At 47.1% G+C, this 19865-nt stretch overlaps 1 protein-coding gene across 8 annotated transcripts in view; it reads right to left on the reverse strand.

Moving 5' to 3' along the window:
• ZC3H18 (zinc finger CCCH-type containing 18) overlaps positions 1 to 19865 on the reverse strand; it is a 46140-nt gene that overhangs the window by 13281 nt on the left and 12994 nt on the right. For 4 of the 8 annotated variants that reach the window (XM_027685104.1, XM_027685102.1, XM_027685103.1 and 1 more), the window contains 6 exons: positions 19579 to 19736; positions 18023 to 18055; positions 16395 to 16521; positions 14260 to 14558; positions 2165 to 2365; positions 842 to 967 (listed from right to left, as the gene is read on the reverse strand). In XM_027685104.1, the coding sequence (XP_027540905.1) occupies positions 842 to 967; positions 2165 to 2365; positions 14260 to 14558; positions 16395 to 16521; positions 18023 to 18055; positions 19579 to 19736 (944 nt within the window). The remainder of the gene's footprint in view (positions 1 to 841; positions 968 to 2164; positions 2366 to 14259; positions 14559 to 16394; positions 16522 to 18022; positions 18056 to 19578; positions 19737 to 19865) is intronic. The other 4 variants (XM_027685107.1, XM_027685105.1, XM_027685109.1 and 1 more) reach the window with 3 other exon arrangements.

Below are 19865 nucleotides of genomic sequence, written 5' to 3' on the forward strand. Positions count from 1 at the left end.
GGACACAACATGTGCTCAGGTGATTCATCCCACTGCCAAGACTGGAAGTCCCTCTGTTGCATCCCAGTACCTCAGAAAGCTGGACATCTGGATGACAGGCTTTCTGGAGAACAGTTAGGGACCAGGGTGTTCCTCACTCCCCTACATTCAGGGAGAGGCCCAAGTGGGTCACCTACACCTGGCACTGTCCTGCAAGGAGCAGAGCCCAGAATGGGGCGGATGGGGGAAGGTCAGACTGTTCTCCAGGTGAGATCAGCTTCCACCTGAGCCTTTCCTAGGAGAAACCAGGTCTCTTGTGATCCACTCTGTGTGATTTGAGCCCTGAAGAGGGCCAAATTCTTCTAGGGAGCCAGTTCTTCTACTATGTATATTCCAGACTTGGGAAACTGTCTGCAGGGGCAAGGAAGTTGCAGAGGAATAAACAGCCCTCTGTTTGTTTAATCAGCCTGGGACACTGAATTGCTGCTTTGAAGTGTCAGGACTATCACAACTGCTTTAATAAAGAAATGTGATTTGCCTCTTGAAATAGAAATTCCAGTGCCATAGAAAAGAGATGCTGGTGAACTTCTTCCAACCATAAAATGCAAATGATGGGAACGTTAATTTACCAGAGGCATGGGAAAGGGCCCAGCCACAACAGCACCATGCTCGTGGGTGGGAGGACTGGGGAGAGGATGGGGTGGCTGATGGATCTCCAACATCCACACTGGCAGCCTCCCTCACTCAGGGAAGTGGTTTGAATGGATTATTTCAAGAGCTCCTTATTTGCTTTTAAGTAGCAGCAAAAAGGAGCTGTTACAAAACCAGTTTTCCATTGGTTCCAAATCCCAGGAGCCATTACCTGGACCTGCTGCCTGAGAAAGAGCTGTGCCTCGAGGAGCGACTGGAGTAAGAGCTGTAGGAAGATGATCTGGAGCGAGATCGTGAGGAGCCTGAACCAGAATAGGTGGATGAACGAGAAGAGGACCTGAAACAAAAACATTAGAATTTATAACCTCTTAAAAAGTCCTCTGAGACATGAGTCTCCAAGTATGTTCTTCCCAAGTTCTGCTCCAAAAACTACCTGTCTTCTCCTCCTGTCAGGACTGCAGCCTATCCTCAGCTCCCCCTTTTCATTAAGGGAGGATCCTCTTGTTCCAACCCTCTTTGCACCCTTAAATAAGCCTTCCCTCCTTTAGTTATTGATTTTCCATCCTTTTTGGGAACTGCTTCCACACATTTTTATGCCTTTTCACCAGACAATCCTCTGACAGGTCAGGGAAAACAGAAAAGCCTCAGGTGCAGTGATCCCAGCAAGAAAATCTGCTTCAGGAGGGCTTTGGCTTTTAGATCCCTATCTCCAATTCAGTATGTTCCTCATTCCTCTGGGATACTTCTCCCCCTTTTTTCAAGAGCTTCAAGTTCAAGCACTCAAAGAAAACGGATCCAGCTTCTGCCTCGAGGCTCCCAGATTCAGGGAGTTTCTTTCTGAAAGCTGTTTTTTGTCTTGTTTTACACCTGTTGGTTTCCAAGCCCCACTCCAGCCTCTAAGGCTCTGTCAAACCTCCACAACCCCAGTTTTTCCCTGTAGCATCAACACGCTCTTACTGGAGTGGGCTCACCTCATCTCTCCATCTCTCCTGGAGTGACCAAGCTCCAATTTTTACAGCTTCCAGTTGTTTGTGCTCCTATTAAAGTCAGTTTTCATCTAGATCAGTTACTAGATGTAAGAGCAGTAACATCCACACTGCATCCAGGTCTAATGGACCTGAAAAATGGCTTTTCCAAGGACTTGCTTCTTCCTAATCTTCAACAGGTCACAGCACAGCTTCCACAGTTTTCCCTGCCCCTTTTGGATTCCATGTCACTACCTGTCCATAGGTGTTACTGAACAGCAGGTCTTGAACTGCTTTCCCAAACATAAAATCGTGGAATGGGTTGACTTGGAAAGGACCTTAAGGATCTGTCCAGTTCTACTCCCTGCCCATGGCAGGGACACCTTCCGCTAGACAAGGTTGCTCCAAGCCCCGTCCAACCTGGCCTTGAACACCTCCAAGGATGGGGAATCCATGACCTCTCTGGGCAACCTGTTCCAAACATCTCAACACCTTCCCTGGTCCTGAGTCGGCCACATCCGACTCCTGGACACGCTAACGGATGTGCCAGGCTCTCTACCCTCCCTCACCTGGAGGAGCCAGAGGCAGAAGCTGAGGAAGCAGAGGTTTTCCGGCGCCTCCGAGCACGGCTGGGGGACACGGACACGCCGAGTTTCTTTTTGGGGGACTTGGATCGGCGCCAGGGATCCTTCCACTCGTCCGCCCGCTTCGACTGGGCCGTGCCGAGCGCGGCCGACTCCTTGTCCTTCTTTGGTGGCTCAGGCTGACGGCTGGAAAACAAAGAGGAGTCAAGCAGCTGGGATTCTGAGGGAGGTTTATAAGGTTTATAAAGGAAGATACACAAGGATCCAGGAAAAGATATCAGAAATATAAATATATTGTAATAAAACATATAAATAGATACACAGGGCCATAAAAATACCCCAGAAATTCATCTCTCATAGCAGTACCAGCTTAACCTCCATTGCAGAGTGTCCAGCATCATTTTGGGGTGATAAAGTGTTAGAACAACTCTCAATTTGTAAACCAGTATCTGCAAATCTACAATTTTATGAACTTCTTTGTCACACTGACCAAGTAGTGACCTCCCAGCTGATTTCAGGTTCAGCTTTTGGCCTCGAAGGAATGGACACAAGCAAGAGGGAAGGGAATGGGAAACCTGGTTCTTCCTGAACCTGCACAGATGGAGCAGCCCAATCTTGGCAGGCAGCCCCCAGTGCAATGGAGAGAAGAGTCACTCAGAAGAGATTCAGCCTGAATTATTCTACAATTCCCTTATCAGGACATCTTACGGGGCTGTGTCACAGGCCAAGGCACAGTGACCTCTTCTCACCCTTCTGAAGGGAATGGTTCCTCCCTCATCTGAGCATAAAGCAGCTCATCATGGTTGATTTATCACTGGATTATTCTCCAGGTGCTTATAAACACCACCAAACATGTTGTTGATAACCATGAGGATGTGACCAGTCAGGCCAGACATCTTCCATCTTCTCCCTTCCCTTTTAAGGGTTCTACTCCAATTTCTCCTTTTTTGGTTCTCCAGGTTTCCCTTCTCCTCTCCAACTCTCTGAAAATAATCCAGGGCCAACGTTTCAGGACCTGCACCAGACACTTCCTTAAGTTCTCCAGGATGAGTTTCTTCAGGCCAAGACTTTATTACCTCTCTTATCTCTGGGTGATTTAACTTGGAATTTTTCCTTGCCCTCCGTAACCTGCACCCAACTCCTCAATCACCTGCTTCTGACCTTCTCCCTTGGGTTTTAGGCAAAGTTTGTGCTGGAATAAAGCTTTATGAAGTGTGTTGCACTCATCAAATTACCAAGACAGTGATGTGTTTGTTCATTTTCTCCAAATAATTAACTCTGTGAGAATCTGGGGGAGGAAAGGCCCCTTCCATGGCTGGCTTCAGCCAGTACCACCCCATTAGTCACACAACTGAAGTAACCACTCCCCACCCAACTTCCTCTACCTTTTGAGATAAAAAAGCCTCCTCCAAGTTTTCTAATAATTCCAGGGACTCTGCTTCTTGCCTCAACACTTCAACAGACAACAGGATAATTAAAGCTCTTCGTTAGCAGCCTGTTCAGCCCTTTGAAGGCTTCACTAGTCACCAAGGAGCCTCATCCCCTCCTTGCTGGCAGTGTTACCTCCTCCTGACTCCAGAACTTGGATATGCTGACCTAAAAATCCAGCATCCGACTCTTTCCTTATCTTTGCTGATATAAAGGCAATTTTACTCTTTGTCCCATATCTACCTCAGTATATTCACAATTTTACATGAGGAGAAACTCTTCTTTCACCTTCACCTCTCCTACAAATCTCATTCCAGCTTCAAAAGAGGACGATTATGTCTAACACGCAGAACTGCCTGGTCAGGGAGTCCCAGGCAGGGCTATGGCTCAGCATTATTCATTCCATCCTCACCCTTTCCAACACTGCTCCAACACACACTATTTAACTCAGTACATGATATTTGCAGTGGGATGGTCAAGTTTCCCACGTTACAGCCACAACTCCATGAGTATTTAATCATGGAGGAAGACCACAACCCTGAATATGGGGTTGAGACACACTGGATGTATTGCTTCTCCCTAATAACACTAAACAGTCATAGTTTGGGGCCAAGGTCTCCTTCCAGCACTTGTTTACGAACTTCCAGTTTACAAACTCATTTTGAAGCCATTTTGACCTCTGGAATATCTCAAATCAACCAAGTGCAGAGGAGGAAGAAAAAGAAGGTTGGGAACAGCCTGCACACCTTGGATCAAACAGCAGGATAAAAAGCAAGGAAAGGAGGAGAAAACCATATGAGAATGTCATGGATAATGCTCTAATATCCTGATCCAATGTCCCTTCCTGAGGGATCGCTGTCTGCAGCTTTGGGAGGTGCAGAAGGGATTTTCTGCTGGCACAGGAAGGCAGAGGCATCATTCATCTAAAGACCTCGGTAAAACCTGTGGAGAAGCTTTTCCTGCAGTGTCCAGGCTTGTGAAAGCCAACAACTGTGCCAGGGGAGGGTTAGGTTGGATATCAGGGAAAGGTTCTTCCCCCAGAGGGTGGTCGGGGACTGAACAGGCTCCCCAGGGCAGTGGTCATGGCCCCAAGGCTGACAGAGCTCAAGGAATATTTGGACAACACTCTCAGGGACATGGTGTGATTTTGGAGTGTCCTGTGCAGGGCCAGTATTTGGATTTGATGATCCTTGTGGGTCCCTTCCCACTCAGGGTATTCCATGATTCTATGAACTAATGAACAACCTTGTCCCTCTCAGGCTCAACTCTCTCCTGCAACAATTTTCAGCAAGAAAAACCTCCTACAGAATTTATTATCTTCCTAAAAACCAACTTATATTCACATCCAACAGCCCATTCGGGGAGCTGGAGCTCAGCTCCAACTCCATGTGGGAACAACTTAGGCTGAACTCCTCAGCTTGGAGCAATAATGACTCTGAAAGCAAATCTCATTACTTGCACCTATTACTTGGTTTGATGCAATGCTCTCTGGATGAAGTCACTTTCTGGAGGAAAGGTTTTTTTCCCTGGGAAAACCACAACAGAAAGCCTCATGTTGGGATATGCTTTTCACTCAGTACTAAATACACTACAGACAAGGAAGATGATGCTCGTGTCAGGACATTTTCAAAGCTTTTCCTCAAGAGCTGCCTGCGCTCCCAACGTGTGGCATCACCAAATAAACTCCTTCAACCTAAAATGAGGGACTGGCAGCTGATGCTGCTCAGCTCCACTTCCCTAGTGGAATTCTGGAGTCAGAGCTGAAAGTGAGCTGGAGCCACTGCCAAGAGGAACATCCCAATTTAGCCTGCAGTTCCACTGAAGACACTGTTGGAAGACAAGGGGGAGGTTTTCTCCTTGCTTTCACTCTTGCAACCAGGCAGTTTTTCCTTCCTGCCTCGTGATGGATCTGGTGCTTGTTGGAGTTCCCAACTCCTTAATTCAATAAATTAAAAAATAAGAATGTTTTACTGCTGGGTCAGTGAGTCCAATCAGCAGGGTCTGACCAGCTGCAGGAGCTGAATCATGAAGAAGAGGAGGGAAGAATCCCGGCTGTGCCGGGGTAATGAGCCATGGGATCACCTCATGAGTTCATCCTCATCCTCAGCAGTTTCCCAGGCTGCAGGCAAACCTCACACAGGAGGTTTCAGCATGGAGAGGGGGGCTGGCAAAAAAATCCACATGTTAATCCCAAACTCCTTTTTACCAAATTGCAATTTTTAGGAAACATTTCCAGTATTTCAGAATTAACTCCTTAATTAGGTTGGTTTTGGCTGGGGGGTTAAACCGCAACGTAAGTCTACGCCACAAGGTTTAAAAAAAGTAAATTAGAGGGAATAAGAGACAAGACAGACTGACCAAAAGCACCTTCGTTTCCTCCCAGAGCCCCAAGGATCACCCAGGCACCAGCAAGGGCTGCAGAGCTTCGCTACTTCTGAAGCCCATTTTTCCCTTAAAATAACTAAAAGCTTTATTTTCCAGATCGAACACGTTGATGCCTCTTTGGTTGGAATTTAATGACAGCAATCAAGAGGAGAACTGAAGCTGAACATGGCTTTGGCAAGGAGAGGAGGAACAGAGACAGCTCCAGTTGGCAGCACAGTGTAGGTCATGCAGCTCCCGACCGCACGCACTCCGGTTCCCAAACAAACCCCGAACTCAACAAGGATTGGAGGGGGCAAAGCAGAGCTGCACAGCCTTTGCTGCTCTTCTCATGTATTATGCAAATGCTGCCAAAGCATTTCTAATCTTAGAGGGGAAAACAAGCTTCCTGGGGAAAGTGCTTCTGTCCTTCCTTCCCCCTCCCGTGGGACGCAGCTCCCACAGGGAATGCAAACCTTATCACCCACGGCCAGTGGTGACGTCAGCCTGGCTCCAGGGCTGCTCTTCTGGCCACACTTTACAGCTCAGTTTGCTCCAAGAGGAAAGTCCAGCCATGACTTAAAAGCCTTTGAGTTTCTCGCAGGAAAGCTGGGATTGCGTCAGCACTGAGTTTTCCTTCAGTGGCAGTGGAATTTTCCAAAGGAAGTGGACTCGAGGAATGACTGGAGCCATGTGCCAAGGCAGTTGTGAAGAGACCTGTAATTGCTGCAAAACAAATTCCAGCAGAGTGCAAGCACATGGGAATTTTTCCTGTCTCGGCAAAAAGGAGAAGGACAACAGCTCCCAAAATCCACCTCCGTGTACCTACAAACGCTGGACCTTGGAACTGGTGCTTGTTGATCTTGGTGAAATATTAGCAAAGAATAAGATTTTCTCGAGCTGTTTCCATCTAAAGCTGAGTTATGAGTTGCTCAAAAAAAAAAAAGGAAGAAAAAAAAAAGGAAGAATTTCTTCAAAGCCTGATGGGGAGAGGCTTGGAAATTAAAGAGTGGAGATACCATCTGAACCTCCAGGATGAAATCATCACAGCAGGGAGATAAACCTATCAGAGATGTGATCTACCCTAAGGGCTGAGCATTTGATGCCTTAAGAGCCTTCTCTAAATGAGAGAGGCAGAGATCCTGTCCAGAGATCCTGCCCCAGACTTTGCCATGTTTTAATAAAAATCCAGTGCGGGAGATCTCCCAGGAACTCCAGCTCTGAAATGCCAAAGAAAAACACATTCCTTGAGATCCACATCTGAGTCACTCGATGCCCTTCATCTTGATTTACGGTTACGAAATCCTTTGTCTTTTCCTGTGGGAGCAGAAGCAGCACCTCAAGAGTCACAAGGACTAAGACAAACTATAGTCTACAAATGTTTTGTGGAGAACTTGGAAAAGTTTGGTTTGGTTCATGGAGAGATTTTATTATCATAGAATCATGGCATGGTTTGGGTTGGAAGGCACCTGGAAGACCATCCAGTTCCAATTCCAGCCCCTGCTACGGGAAGGGACACCTTCCCCCAGACCAAGTGGCTCCAAGCCGTGTCCAACCTGGCCTTGGACAATTCCAGGGATGGGGCAGCCACTGGTTCTCTGGGCAACCTGTGCCAGGGCCTCACCACCTTCACAGGGAAGAATTCCTTCCCAATATCCCATCTAACTCTGCCACTCTGGCAGTGGGAAGCCATTCCCCCTTGTCCTGTCCCTCCAGGCCCTTGTCCAAAGTCCCCCTCCAGCTCTCTTGGAGCCTCTTTAGGCACTGGAAGGGGCTCTAAGGTCTCCCTGGAGCCTTCTCTTCTCCAGGCTGAACACTCCCAGCTCTCCCAGCCTGGCTCCAGAGCAGAGCTGTTCTTATCATTAACTTCCCAAAAGAACCGGGAGCAGAAATGAAAACAAAGCCGTCTAACCAGGTTCCATTACTTCAGCTGGAAGCTGCACCAGAAAAAACAGGGATGTAAACAAGTTATTATCATATTTATCACAGCAGTGTTTCCATGCAGGGCACTGGACTATGAGCCTGAAGAACCTCAGACCAGCACAGGGTATGTTCTGTCCGTGGGGAGAAGGGAAATCCTCCTTTGGGGAATGCTGTGTGGAACACCTGGAATGTGCAGGAGTAGAGGTGCAGCTCCAGCTGGAGCAGATAAACCTTATTTCAGCCTGGGAACCCCAAGAGCCTAAGGCCATTTGCTTCCCTTAAGTCACTGCACTCCAAGAAGTCGCCCAGGGAAGGTGCAGAGCCTCCTCATGGAGGCTGATTTTCCCTTCTCCATGACTTCTCATGGATATGAGACTAAATCAGAGCATTCCAGGGCCTTAGCAATGCCCAACTCAAACCCAGGAAGAGCATACATTTGTTTCTGCAGAACAAATGGGAACTGTCCTACCTGCTCTTCCTCCTGTGGCAGGACAAACGGGGAAGAACGAAGGATTTCTTTTAAGAAAAGCCAACATTCCCACAGGGAAAACTAAGAGAAACCAAAATCCACCATCCTCCCACACCACCTTTAGGTAGTGGGATGAGATGCCACCATTAAACCCACCAAAAAAACCAAGCTGTATTTGAGACAAAGATGCTTTCACACAGAGCCTCTAAGTCAAAAAAATAGGGAGCAGATCCAGCTGGATCTGCTGGAAAGACCACCAAAAGCTGTGGGAAAAGACAACGATGACCCAGGAACACCTAGAATTAGAGATTCTTCAAAAAAAATGAGTTCAGTTGGTTTGTGATCCACACACACAACCATGAATCACTCCATTTGCATTCCCTTCTTTTTGCCACTCCTTTATCTAATCAACCTCATTCCAACACTTTCTGGTTTGCAAGCCCTGGATAACCTGCACTCATTGATTTCAGACTCTGGGTTATCCTGCTCATTAACGTGCTCAGCCCAAAGATTAACAAAGTCAACTTGAACCAGCTTGGAAAAACAACACAAGGGTGAGCGTGGCCACAGGATCACGTACCCTTTCATCCTGGGATCTGCAGCACCTCACAATCAAGGTGACACCTCAACAGAAGCTGGGAAGAAACGCTCCTTCTGGAAGGGTTTTTCAAGGATTTGTGATTTGCCCTTTCTGACTTTGCTTTCAGTTTTCTGTGTTCCCACTCGCAGGGGTTATTTTTATTTTTAATGGCTGCCTAAGTGCTCTCCATTAACGGGATTTTAGGAACTTCCTTCCCAAAAAGTGTTGTGTGTGCGATAATCAGAGGATGGGTCGTTGGGACACTGCTCCTTCTGGCAGCTTCAGAGCTGCTGTCACCTCCTCAGAACACCTCTGAGGACAACAGACTCCTCCCCCTCCTCATCCTACCTGGCACTGGTGTTCCATGGAATTTGGGGTCCATATCCATATTCAGTCATGGGCCCCAACCAAATTTGGAAAATCACAGAATCACTGAGGTTGGAAAAGACCTCCCAGACCATCGAGTCCCACTTGTGACCGATTCCCACCTTGTCACTCAGCCCAGAGCACTGAGTGCCATGTCCAGTCGTTCCTTGGTGACCACTGCCCTGGAGAGCCTGTTCAGTGCCCGACCACTCTCTAGGGACAGAACCTTTTCCTAATATCCACCTTAAACCTGCCCTGACACAGCTCCAGCCATTCCCTCGGGTCCTGTCACTGGTCACCGGAGAGAAGAGCTCAGTGTCTGCCCCTCTGTTTCCCCTTGGGAATGAACTCCTCAATGTCCCTCAGCGCTTTGGGAATACAGCCACCAACAGGTCCCACAACGCTGTGTTGCTTCATGTGCTCCTGGAACAAGCAGATTCGCTCGGATGCCAGTGGGATAAAGGCCTATGGCAACAACAGAAGGATTAAAATGAATTATTTCGCTGTGTAGAGCCTTTGCTCCCAGCAAAGGGTCAGAACATCTTGCACCGCTCTAAGTTTCTTCAGAGAACATATTTCATTCTTTATCCATGAAATGCTTTGCACAACACGGAGGCTCCACTGGCAACAGAGAGAGAGAAAGAAGGAATTTTGCACTCAGCAAAAATCAGGCCCAGCCTGAGGCATCAGAACTCGTTCTGGAGATGGGGAGCAGGAGGACAGACAGCCAAGTTATCCCTCTAATTGATCATAAAGTGTCCTGGCTTGTTTAAGTGTTCAATGCCTGAGGAGAGAGGAGGAGGAAGAGGAACAGTTTTACTGGCATTGCAACCTCAGATTATAAGCTTCTTGAAGTGCTCATCTTGGGGAAAAAAATAACCAACCCAAAAGCATAAAGCAGAAATTGCACATTCACAGAATCATGGAATGGTTTGGGTTGGAAGGGACCTTAAAGTTAATTTTGTTCCACCCCCTGCCATGAGCAGGGACACCTTCCACTAGACCAGGTTGCTCCAAGCCGTGTCCAACCTGGCCTTGGACACTTCCAGGGATGGGGCAGCCACTGGTTCTCTGGGCAACCTGTGCCAGGGACTCACCACCCTCACAGGAAGAATTCCTTCCTAATATCCAATCTAAACCTACTCTCTTCTAGTTTGAAGTCATTCCCCCTTGTCCTGTCACTCCATGCTCCTGCAGAAAGGAGCTCCTGTCACTCCATGCTCCCTCTCTGTCTTTCTTGTGAGCTCCCTTCCAGTACTGGAAGGTAATTTTTGCAATTCTTTCCAAAAAGGCCAATCCACATGTGACAATCCCACTGGAGCCTCTTCTCAAAGGTTCAAGAAGAAACTCTTGTCCCCGAGTCCACCAGTTTTACATCTTTGTTAAATTCTAACCCTCCTCATCCCCAGCAATGCCAGGAAATCCTCTGGCTTCTCCATGTTATCAGCCTTAAACTCTGCTGTTGTTTAGAGATCAGATTCAACCTTCCTGCTTTCAATGAATGGAAAGGGAATTTGTTTCCATGTTCCTGGCTATTTGCTGTTTGAGTTTTCTCTCATCCCTTCCACTCTGTAGGTCATGGTTTGTTCCTTCCTCCAGCCTCTACCCCAGGGAGCATCTACGCTGACAGACCAACCGGCATCTACTTGTAATTACTGACACTCTCAGCTCTGCCTTTGGCAAAGCTCCTTGCTGGTTACACAACCTCTGTGGACTAGTTTTCCAACCTCTGTGGAGCAGTTTTCCAGCCTCCCCAGCTCATTAATGAGTGTGGAGCAGGGCCGCGTGGGCTCTGAAGTGGCAGGAATGTTAACGGGCAGCTGCAGCCTGAGCCACCCCTGTGACACCTGGAAAGGCTGGACTTGCCAAAAGCTGGGATCCAGCAATTAGGGAAAGCCCAGAGTCTATAAATAGCCCCAGAGGTGAGTGCTATGGCACCACTGTGCATCCTGCTTCCCAGGAAGCACGGAGCAATCACAGGCGTTTCACACGTTAAACAAACTTGGGAGCTGTTTAATCCCAAACCTACCCCTCCGGAGAAAGGCATGGAGGGATCTGGAGAAAAGGTGAGACGGCTTGAACCGCTGCACTGCCATGAGGAAGTTGGGAGCCTGTCAAAAAAGGTTACCTGGGACACAGTGGCACAGCCCAGAGCCAGGTCGCACCACGAGCGTGGCGGAGGCTCCTGAGGAAATGTAAGTGCTGGTGGAGGGGATGTGTTCCCCAAGGGAGAAGGTGGAATTATGCTTTCACTTTGTTCAAAAGCTTTTCCTAAACTTGTTTCTGCAGATTTCTCCACAGACATCCACACACCCGCAGTGCTGGAGGAAGTGGTCACGATGACATGGTTGTCAACCACGAGAACTGAAGTCCCATCACAGGGGGTGGAATGAGATGGGCCTTAAGGTTCTTTCCAATCCAAACCAGTCTGGGATTCCATGGTCCTAGGATTAAGAGAACTTGGACAGCTGCCTTCATCAACACAGGGGTTTTGGGGTTAGTTGGTAAGTACTCCCATTAATTCCACTCTCCCCTGAGAAGGAGACACTGTGTGTAGGTGCTGACCAAAGATTTTTGGGGAGATTTTAAAGCTTTCTGCTCAGAACTAACTCCTCATTCGACCCAAACATTCCAAGAGCTTCTTGCCACCAGCCCTGCACAAATGAAGCCAGGAACAAGCTCTGCTTGCTGTCCCTCTGCCCGGCCCTACAGTCACCAATGCCTGTGTTACAGGGCAAGGCTGAGGCACTTCCAGCAGTAGATTCCCTATGATCTGCTTCTGGAAAGAACAGAATCAAGGAATGGTTTGGGTTGGAATGGATGTTAAAGATTATCTCACTCCAACCCCCTGCTATGGGCAGGGACACCTTCCACTAGACCAGATTGCTTCAAGCCCTGTCCAACCTGGCCTTGGACACTTCCAGGGATGGGGCAGCCACAGCTTCTCTGGGCAACCTGTGCCAGGGCCTCACCACCCTCCCACAGAACCATTTCTTCCCAATATCCTATCTAACCCTGCATTCCTTCAGCTTAAGGCCAATCCCTCATTTTCTGTCACTCCATGCCCTTTGAAAAATCCCTCTCCTTAGCAGACTTAAACCAAAAAAAAAAAAGGAAAGAGGTGCACCAAAGACTATTTTAAAATTACCAAGACTCATTTAAGGAGCCTGTTTTGGGGAGCCGAGTGGCATCTACAGCTCCCTTGTGTCACAGAGGGAAACAGGGGACCTGTATCCCCAAAACACATCACGAACACTGTAAATTCCATCTCTGGGCTCACACAGATGGTTTCATGGAGTGAGATGGATCCAATGTTGGTGAGCACAGCCACTACTCCTACCCAGCACCTCTTGGGTAGTAGCACTAAGAGCCCAAGCTCTCCCACACAAAGCCCTGCCCCATGACTCCATGAGTGCCAAGGGAAAGAGCAACCGGCAGGCTCAGCCTTGGGCGCAGCGATCCCGGTCACGGTCACAGTGACTGTTCGTGACTCATACCTTGAGCTGCCAACCAGCTGATGTCACTTTCATTGACATCATCTCCATCACATGGCTCTGGACAGCAAGATCTGCCCCATCACCACCCCAAGGAGAGCACAATCCAACAGTCAATGTGGTAATTAAGGTGCAGAAATCGTGGTTGTAAGTGAAGATTGTAATTAAACGTAGCATGTAATTAAATGGATTCCTATAACTGCTCTGGCACTGCTACTGCACCAAAGATACCTTCAAACCGTTCTGGAACTGTGACTTCCTCTTGGAAATGAGAGTCATGGTTAAAAATCAGCTTTCTTTCTAGTGATGCAAATAAAACTTCCAGGTCAGATTCAAGACTAAATTGTGAAACCACACAATCCCATGTGGCACCTCATTCCAGGCGTTCTTAGCCTTGCTCTTCATTAGAACAAACTCTTCCTCATGCTCATCATGTTTCACACCTTCCTCCAGTGCAGAGAAACAACACAGACATCAGGCAGAAGGAGAAGCTCCAATATGTCTTGGGAAACAGCTTCCCTGTACCCCTTTTGCTCCAACATTTGTGTGTCCACATGTTCCTCAACATGCTGTTGGAAGACTCCACCTGCCAGTCTTCCTAAGAAACTGCTGACCAGTTTTCCTGCAGGTCACGGAATCATGGAATGGTTTGGGTTGGGAAGGACCTTGAAGATCATCCCATGCCACAGGCAGAGACACCTTCCACTAGACCAGGCTCCGAGCCCTGTTCAAAATGTCCCTTAGCAAGAAATCTGATACTTTTCCATGATTCTGAACCAAAAGACATGAAATTAGAACGGCCCACCAGACAGGTTCCACATTCAGCTGGGATATCTATACAGTGCTTCACAAATAAATACTCCATATACACAGGTACTTAAGACAATTGCCAGAGAAACAAAATAGGAATCACATTCCTGGACTTTCAGTCTGTCTGGTTCCATTTTCTCTTTCACACAGGACAGAAACAGGACTTCCAGAAAAAATGGGCAGTCAGAGATAATAAACCCGACTCCACACTGCGATTCCACTGAGCAGAGACTCATTTCAAGACACACAGTCCCTTCACCTTTTCTTTTTGGAGTTGCACTTAATAAATCTCCAGACACTTTTGCTACCCACAGACTCCCAGCCCAGCCCTGGTTTTTGTCACAGACATTTGTCAAGGCCTCAAAGGGAGTCACCACAATCTGCAGGAATCCCTCAGCCTCCCAAAACCTCCTCCAGGTTCAAGGGAAGAGGGATGAGCCAACGATCTCCATACCCACATGCCAATGGACAGACACCCTCCTCTCAGAGTCTTGTTATGCACACTCAGCTCTCACTGATGTTTTAGCTCCACTTAGTGGCCACAAGGCTCAAGTAACTACTTTACTCAGGAGTTTCAAACAAGGATCTTCACTGGTATCAGCTCTAACATCACCTCAAACTCCAAATCCCAATCCCAGCAAACACTTACCTTGGTAGCAGCGGGGACCGGGGCTTTGGTTTGTCCTTGTCTTTGTCCCGCTCCCGGTCCCTGTCCCGGTCTCGGTCCCTGTCCCGGTCTCTGTGCTGTCTGTCCTTCTCATCCCTCTTCACTCGCTCTCTCTCCCGTTCCCACTCTTCTTTCCGCCGCTGCCGCTCCTTGTCGCGCTCCCGCTCCCGTTCCCGCTCTCGTTCCCGCTGGCGCCGCTCCCGTTCCCGCTCTCGCTCCCTCTCCCGCTCCCTTTCCCGTTGTCTGTTCTCTCTTTCCCTTTCCCGTTCTCGCTCTCTTTCCTTTAAAGAAACAAGAGAGAAATCATCATGATGCTGTGGAAACATCTCCTAACAAAGCAGGCAGTAAATCTGGACTGCAAGGAATTACATCCACCCTCCCATGTCAGAGCAAAAGACTGGGATGAATAATCTGGAGATCAATAATCTGGATACAAAGAATCTGGAGATCAATAATCTGGAGCTTGCTGAGCAGGCAGAACCTGGACATAAACACACCACCACATCATATCCATCACAGTTGGCATTTTCAAAGGCAACAGTCAAATTAATTTGGTTTATTAAGCTTATTAAATAAATGTATTGATGTTTACAAGTCTTTTATTGCTAATAATTTTTATAACAAGCTAATTAACTTTACAAACAAGCACTATGAAAATAATTGGTGGTGCATCATGTGCGACCACAGTGAGAACCAGCCCCTGTTTCTGCACAAGAACAAGGTTTTATTGCAAAAGGAAAATCAGTTTTTAAAGGATTTGATGAAAACCACTGAAAAATTACCCACTGGGTAGGACTGATTATTTTGGCCCCTACTCCATAGGCACAAAGTCTGCATGAGGGCAAAACGAAGAGGACAGAAAGAGGTTCAAGAGTCTTGTTTTCATTGAGTTCTACTCCTGGTGGAACACCAACCAACAGCACCTGGAATTTTAGCACCTGGTTGGTGCTTCGTTGACTCAATCCCCAACATGCAGCTCCACCAGCAGTGAACAGTCATGCCAGGGCCTCTGTGGGTGCAAGAGCACACCTGCCCAAATCTAATCCTTTCCATCATTCCCAAGAATTAACAAGCAAACTGTTCCTCAGCCAGGTTATTTCCTGGAAACTCCCTCCCTCTCCAAAATGTCCAAGAATGGCTGCAGATGTGGCTGCAAGCACTGACAACTTCTTGGTGCACTGAGGAGCAGCATGAGGATGCATGAGGAAGAAACACCTTCGCATCTCAGACACGGAATTGCTAAGGTTGTAAAAGACCTTTAAGATCATAAAGTCCAACCATCAATCCAGCACCAGCACCACGGTCACCACTAACCATGGCCCCACGTGCCACATCCACATGGCTTCCAAAGACTTCCAGGGATGAGGACACCACCACCGCCCTGGGCAGTCTATGCCAGGGCTGGACAATCTTTTCCATGAAAAAAATTTTCCCTATTATCTAATCTAACCCTCCACTGGTGCAACCTGAGGCCATTTCCTCTCATCCTGTCCCTTGTTCCCTGGTGGTAGAGCCTGACGCCCACCTGGCTTCACCCTCCTGTCAGATAGTGTGAAGGTCCCCCCTGAGCCTCCTTTTCTCCAGGCTGAGCCACCCCAGCTCCTTCAGCTGCTCCTGGTGCTCCAGACCCTTCCCCAGCTCCGCTGCCCTTCATTGAGCTCCAGCCTCTCAATGTTTGTCTTGTCCTGAGGGGCCAAAACTGATCCCAGAATTCCAGGTGTGGCCTCACCAGTGCCCAGCACAGAGGGACAATCACTGCCCTGGTCCTGTAGCCACACTGTGGCTGGTACAGCCCAGATGCCATTAGCCTTCTGGGCCACCTGGGCTCATGTCTAGCTGCTGTCAACCAGCACCTCCAGGTCCTTTTCCACCAGGCAGCTTTCCAGCCACTCGTTCCCAAGCCTGGAGTGCTGTTTTTGCCTTTGTGATGCTGGAACAGAACATCCTCCCATCCCTTCCCTTACAGTGTGCTCTGTGCTGTAATTAAATCAAGATTTAACTACTTGCAAGATTAAGCGTCTTGAAAAGTCCTGTTTCAAGCACTGCGCTGGAAACATGACAAGGAGCAGAAGAACCTGGAAGAGAGTTGGAAGGAAAAGCGTGGGAAGGGGAGTTACCTTACTTACTCGGTAGTTACGGTATGGATCTGGGTCTGTGTACTGAACCCTGAAATTCTCATACTGCCCACCACGCCAGAACCGTTCTATTTCATAGTCATAATAGGGATCTGAATAGGGATCAAGCCTACAATGAAAAACAGGGAATGTTAGAGAGGGAAATGTCACCTTGTCGCCATAAACACTACAAATTCTAGGTCAGGTCTTAGTCACTGTGACAAGAAAAAACACGTTCAACGGAGCACGACCATACAGAGATTTATTTTCTACACATCCCAACCAGACAGTCTTTTTTAAGTGAAGCTTATCAGAGAAAAGCACAAACCTTTCTTGATAAACACCAAAAAAAGAACCAAATTCAGCCTTCAAATCAATGTGGGAAAAACACAGCAACTGCTTTTTATAGCCAATTCCAACGTCTGCAAAGGGAACAGGATGTGTTTTGCCTCATTGATTGAGAGCTGGGTTTTCTGTCCATGCACCTACAGCTAATCCCCAGCACCCTCAGGAGGGAAAGGTATGATCTCCTAATTCCCTGCCACGGGAGTGATGGGTGTATCCCAGTGCCACCAGTACAGGACATGAGCTGTGCTGAGCTTTCCACTGGGAGAAGTGGAGTTTCGGGGCAGGGCAGCAACACTCTGTCCCTACACCTGGAATTACTCCATGGAATGAAGGCAACCACTTCTCCAGTAGGAATCAGGTGCTGGCCCTCCAGCACATCAGTGGATGGTGAGCATGTGGCACACGCTGCTCAACTGCCAAATTTATAACTTTCATGGAGGAAAAGGATTTAAAACCCACCCTCCTTAAATCTGTTTCCGCCAGTTGATTTTTATTAACATTATTTGATGTTTTTAATTCCCAAACTCAACAACATCCAACCACCTGGAGTGTAAATATCACTGTAAAGATGGGCAAGTGGGTACAGGGAACAGGAAACTTCCAGGGCCACAGAGGAGTTAGTGGCAGAGCTAAGATTATAAAGCAAGTGCTCCCAAATTCCAGATTATCCATAACAAGACTGATTTATAAGTAAAAGGAAAAAAAGGCTCTTTTTTGCATTTTAAAATGTGCCAAATAACCTAAACCAGGCTAAGATGTAAGTGCTGCCCTGTGAGTCAAGAGGTACCGGTAATTTCTTTCAGTGCTTTAAAGTGGTTTAAAATTTTTATTTTTGACTGAAGCAAAAAGCCAAGGGAAAGACAACCAGGGAATCTTGACTATGGATGCTTAACTCAGCAACAGACTCCTGATGCCAACCAGAAAACGGTCTGGATTCAGTGACATCAGGTGTTCAAAGAGATACAAAAAGTCTCAAGCCACGCCAAGAAGGAAACTCTACTTTTTAACATGGCCTCAAGCCCAAATTTCCCCCTCCTAACTTGTGGAGTTTGTTAATTTAAAAAGGATCACTGCTGTGTGTTTAGGTAATTCAATGCTTAAATCCTTTGAAAATAATTGGTATCACCCCCAAAATAATCCAATCCATCCATTCAGTCAACAACCTGCCCAGCACAGCTGGGACAGGGCTCTGTGGCCTCGGAAGTTTTAACAAGTGCAATGGAAAAAGGAAAAGGAATTTTTTCTTACAGTTGCAACAGTACTGGAATCAGAGACCTGCTTACCCATAGTTAATGTTTTCTTTGATGTCCACCTCCCTATAGTTATTCAAAAAAGAAAAAGGGATTCATGAACTATTTAGACAACTCCACATGTCACAAGACATTCCTGAAAGCATTTATCCATATCCCAGCTGAGTATTTCTCCACATCCCAGCTGCACCTCCAGAGCTTAGTTTGCTGCAAGGTGTCAAACTGTGCAATAAATTGTGTGTATCTGAGAAAAATCACCATTTTCTAGAGTTTGCAGCAGCAGCAGCTTCATAACTTTTGCCTTTACACACAATGAAGGTATTTTGATGCCACAGTCTGCTTATACATCCTTGAATTTTCACGAATTCCAGTTGTTTGATGACTTATGTCTAACACTGGCTACATACAATGTATTTTTTTTTGACTATATGAAAACCAGTCCTGTGCTTAAAACAATTCCTACATCAGTGAGGCCCAGATGCTGATGGTGGTTTTCACAGACAGTCATAAAAATAAAGATGATTTATGAACAACCCCCAGAGCACTGGGGATAAATCCCAGGTGCCACTCAAAGCCTTCTCAGAGGAGCAGAAAACCAAGAGCTATTTCAACCCAGGAAAATATTAATTTTTAAAATTATTTTGTTTCAGGCTGTAGAACTGAGGTTTTTCTTTAAATCAGGGAAAGGAATTCCACTCCAGAGCAAATCAAAGAATATGGAACAAAACCTACTCCTTACTCCTTTCCAGAGTTTTATTGCAATTCTTTCACTCTAAAATAGAACCAAGCCTTGCAAGCACTCTCTGAGTGGAAATATTTCCATTATCTGTCCGTGTAGGAAGAACAGAGGATGCATGAGCAAGGAAAGACAGATTCAACTGCATTCTTGCAGAATACAAGCCCCTCTCTCAAAAATTCTCTTCCCATTCCTTTTCTTGGCTTAAGAACTACTAAGCAAGTTTCCCAGAACTGAGTCTCCAACATTTTAAGTTTTACCTCTTTAAAAAACCCATCATGTACACACTTCAATTTAGGCTGCTTGTTTTGGCCTGGTAACAGCTTTGTTTTCTGATATTCAATGTCTTAGTGTCCAGTTTATCTGGGACCAGTTAAGATGTTTGTTAAGACCAGTTGCTGCACCAAGGGCCTTGCAAAGAAACCCCCAGCTGGGTCCAACCACTGCCTGCAGCCCTTGGACACTGAACACACTCCAACTTTGCAGCCTCAGCTTTAATATCTTAAAATTCTCATGGTTGAGACAAGAAAAAAATGAGGAAAACCAGCCAGAAGAATCACTGGTGTGAGGTAGGCAGAGCACAACTGGACAGTGTCCATGAGGAACCAGAATGCCAAGAGATTGAAGGCAGGAAGGTTTAAAGACCACTGGGGAGGGAAGGTGGGGTTGAACTGGAGCGAGTGGAGGCAGCTCAAGTTTTTAACCTCTGTTCATCCTGCTTTATGGAAGCTACTCCCAGCTTTTGAGGTCAGCATTCCTCCAACTTGGAGGAACAAGTTAACTAAACACTGCCTTACTTCACTGCATTTCCCACCCATCTATTCCATGGAGCAAACCCAAGACTGAGCCTTACGCTGGATCTCGGACGTCTCTGGTGATGCGATAATTCCAGTCGCGGAAAAACTCGTTTTCCTTGTCAAACTCCCGCTCGTCTTCTCCAATAGTCACAGTGAATCTCTTCTCCTCAAAGTCAGGCTCCTGTTCCTTTCTCATAGTTGCTTTTTTTAATACCTGTCATAACATAAAAACAGCGTAAAGAGAGAATTGTAATATCAAAAATCCTTCACCTGGGAGAATCCCTTCAACTAAAGCACCTTCTTCTGCCTAAGCCTCAGAAAGTGCAGGACACTGGACTTTTCT

This window comes from Neopelma chrysocephalum, unplaced genomic scaffold (genome assembly GCF_003984885.1).
Source record: "Neopelma chrysocephalum unplaced genomic scaffold, ASM398488v2 Primary Assembly neopelma1_68, whole genome shotgun sequence".
Classification (NCBI taxonomy): domain Eukaryota; kingdom Metazoa; phylum Chordata; class Aves; order Passeriformes; family Pipridae; genus Neopelma; species Neopelma chrysocephalum.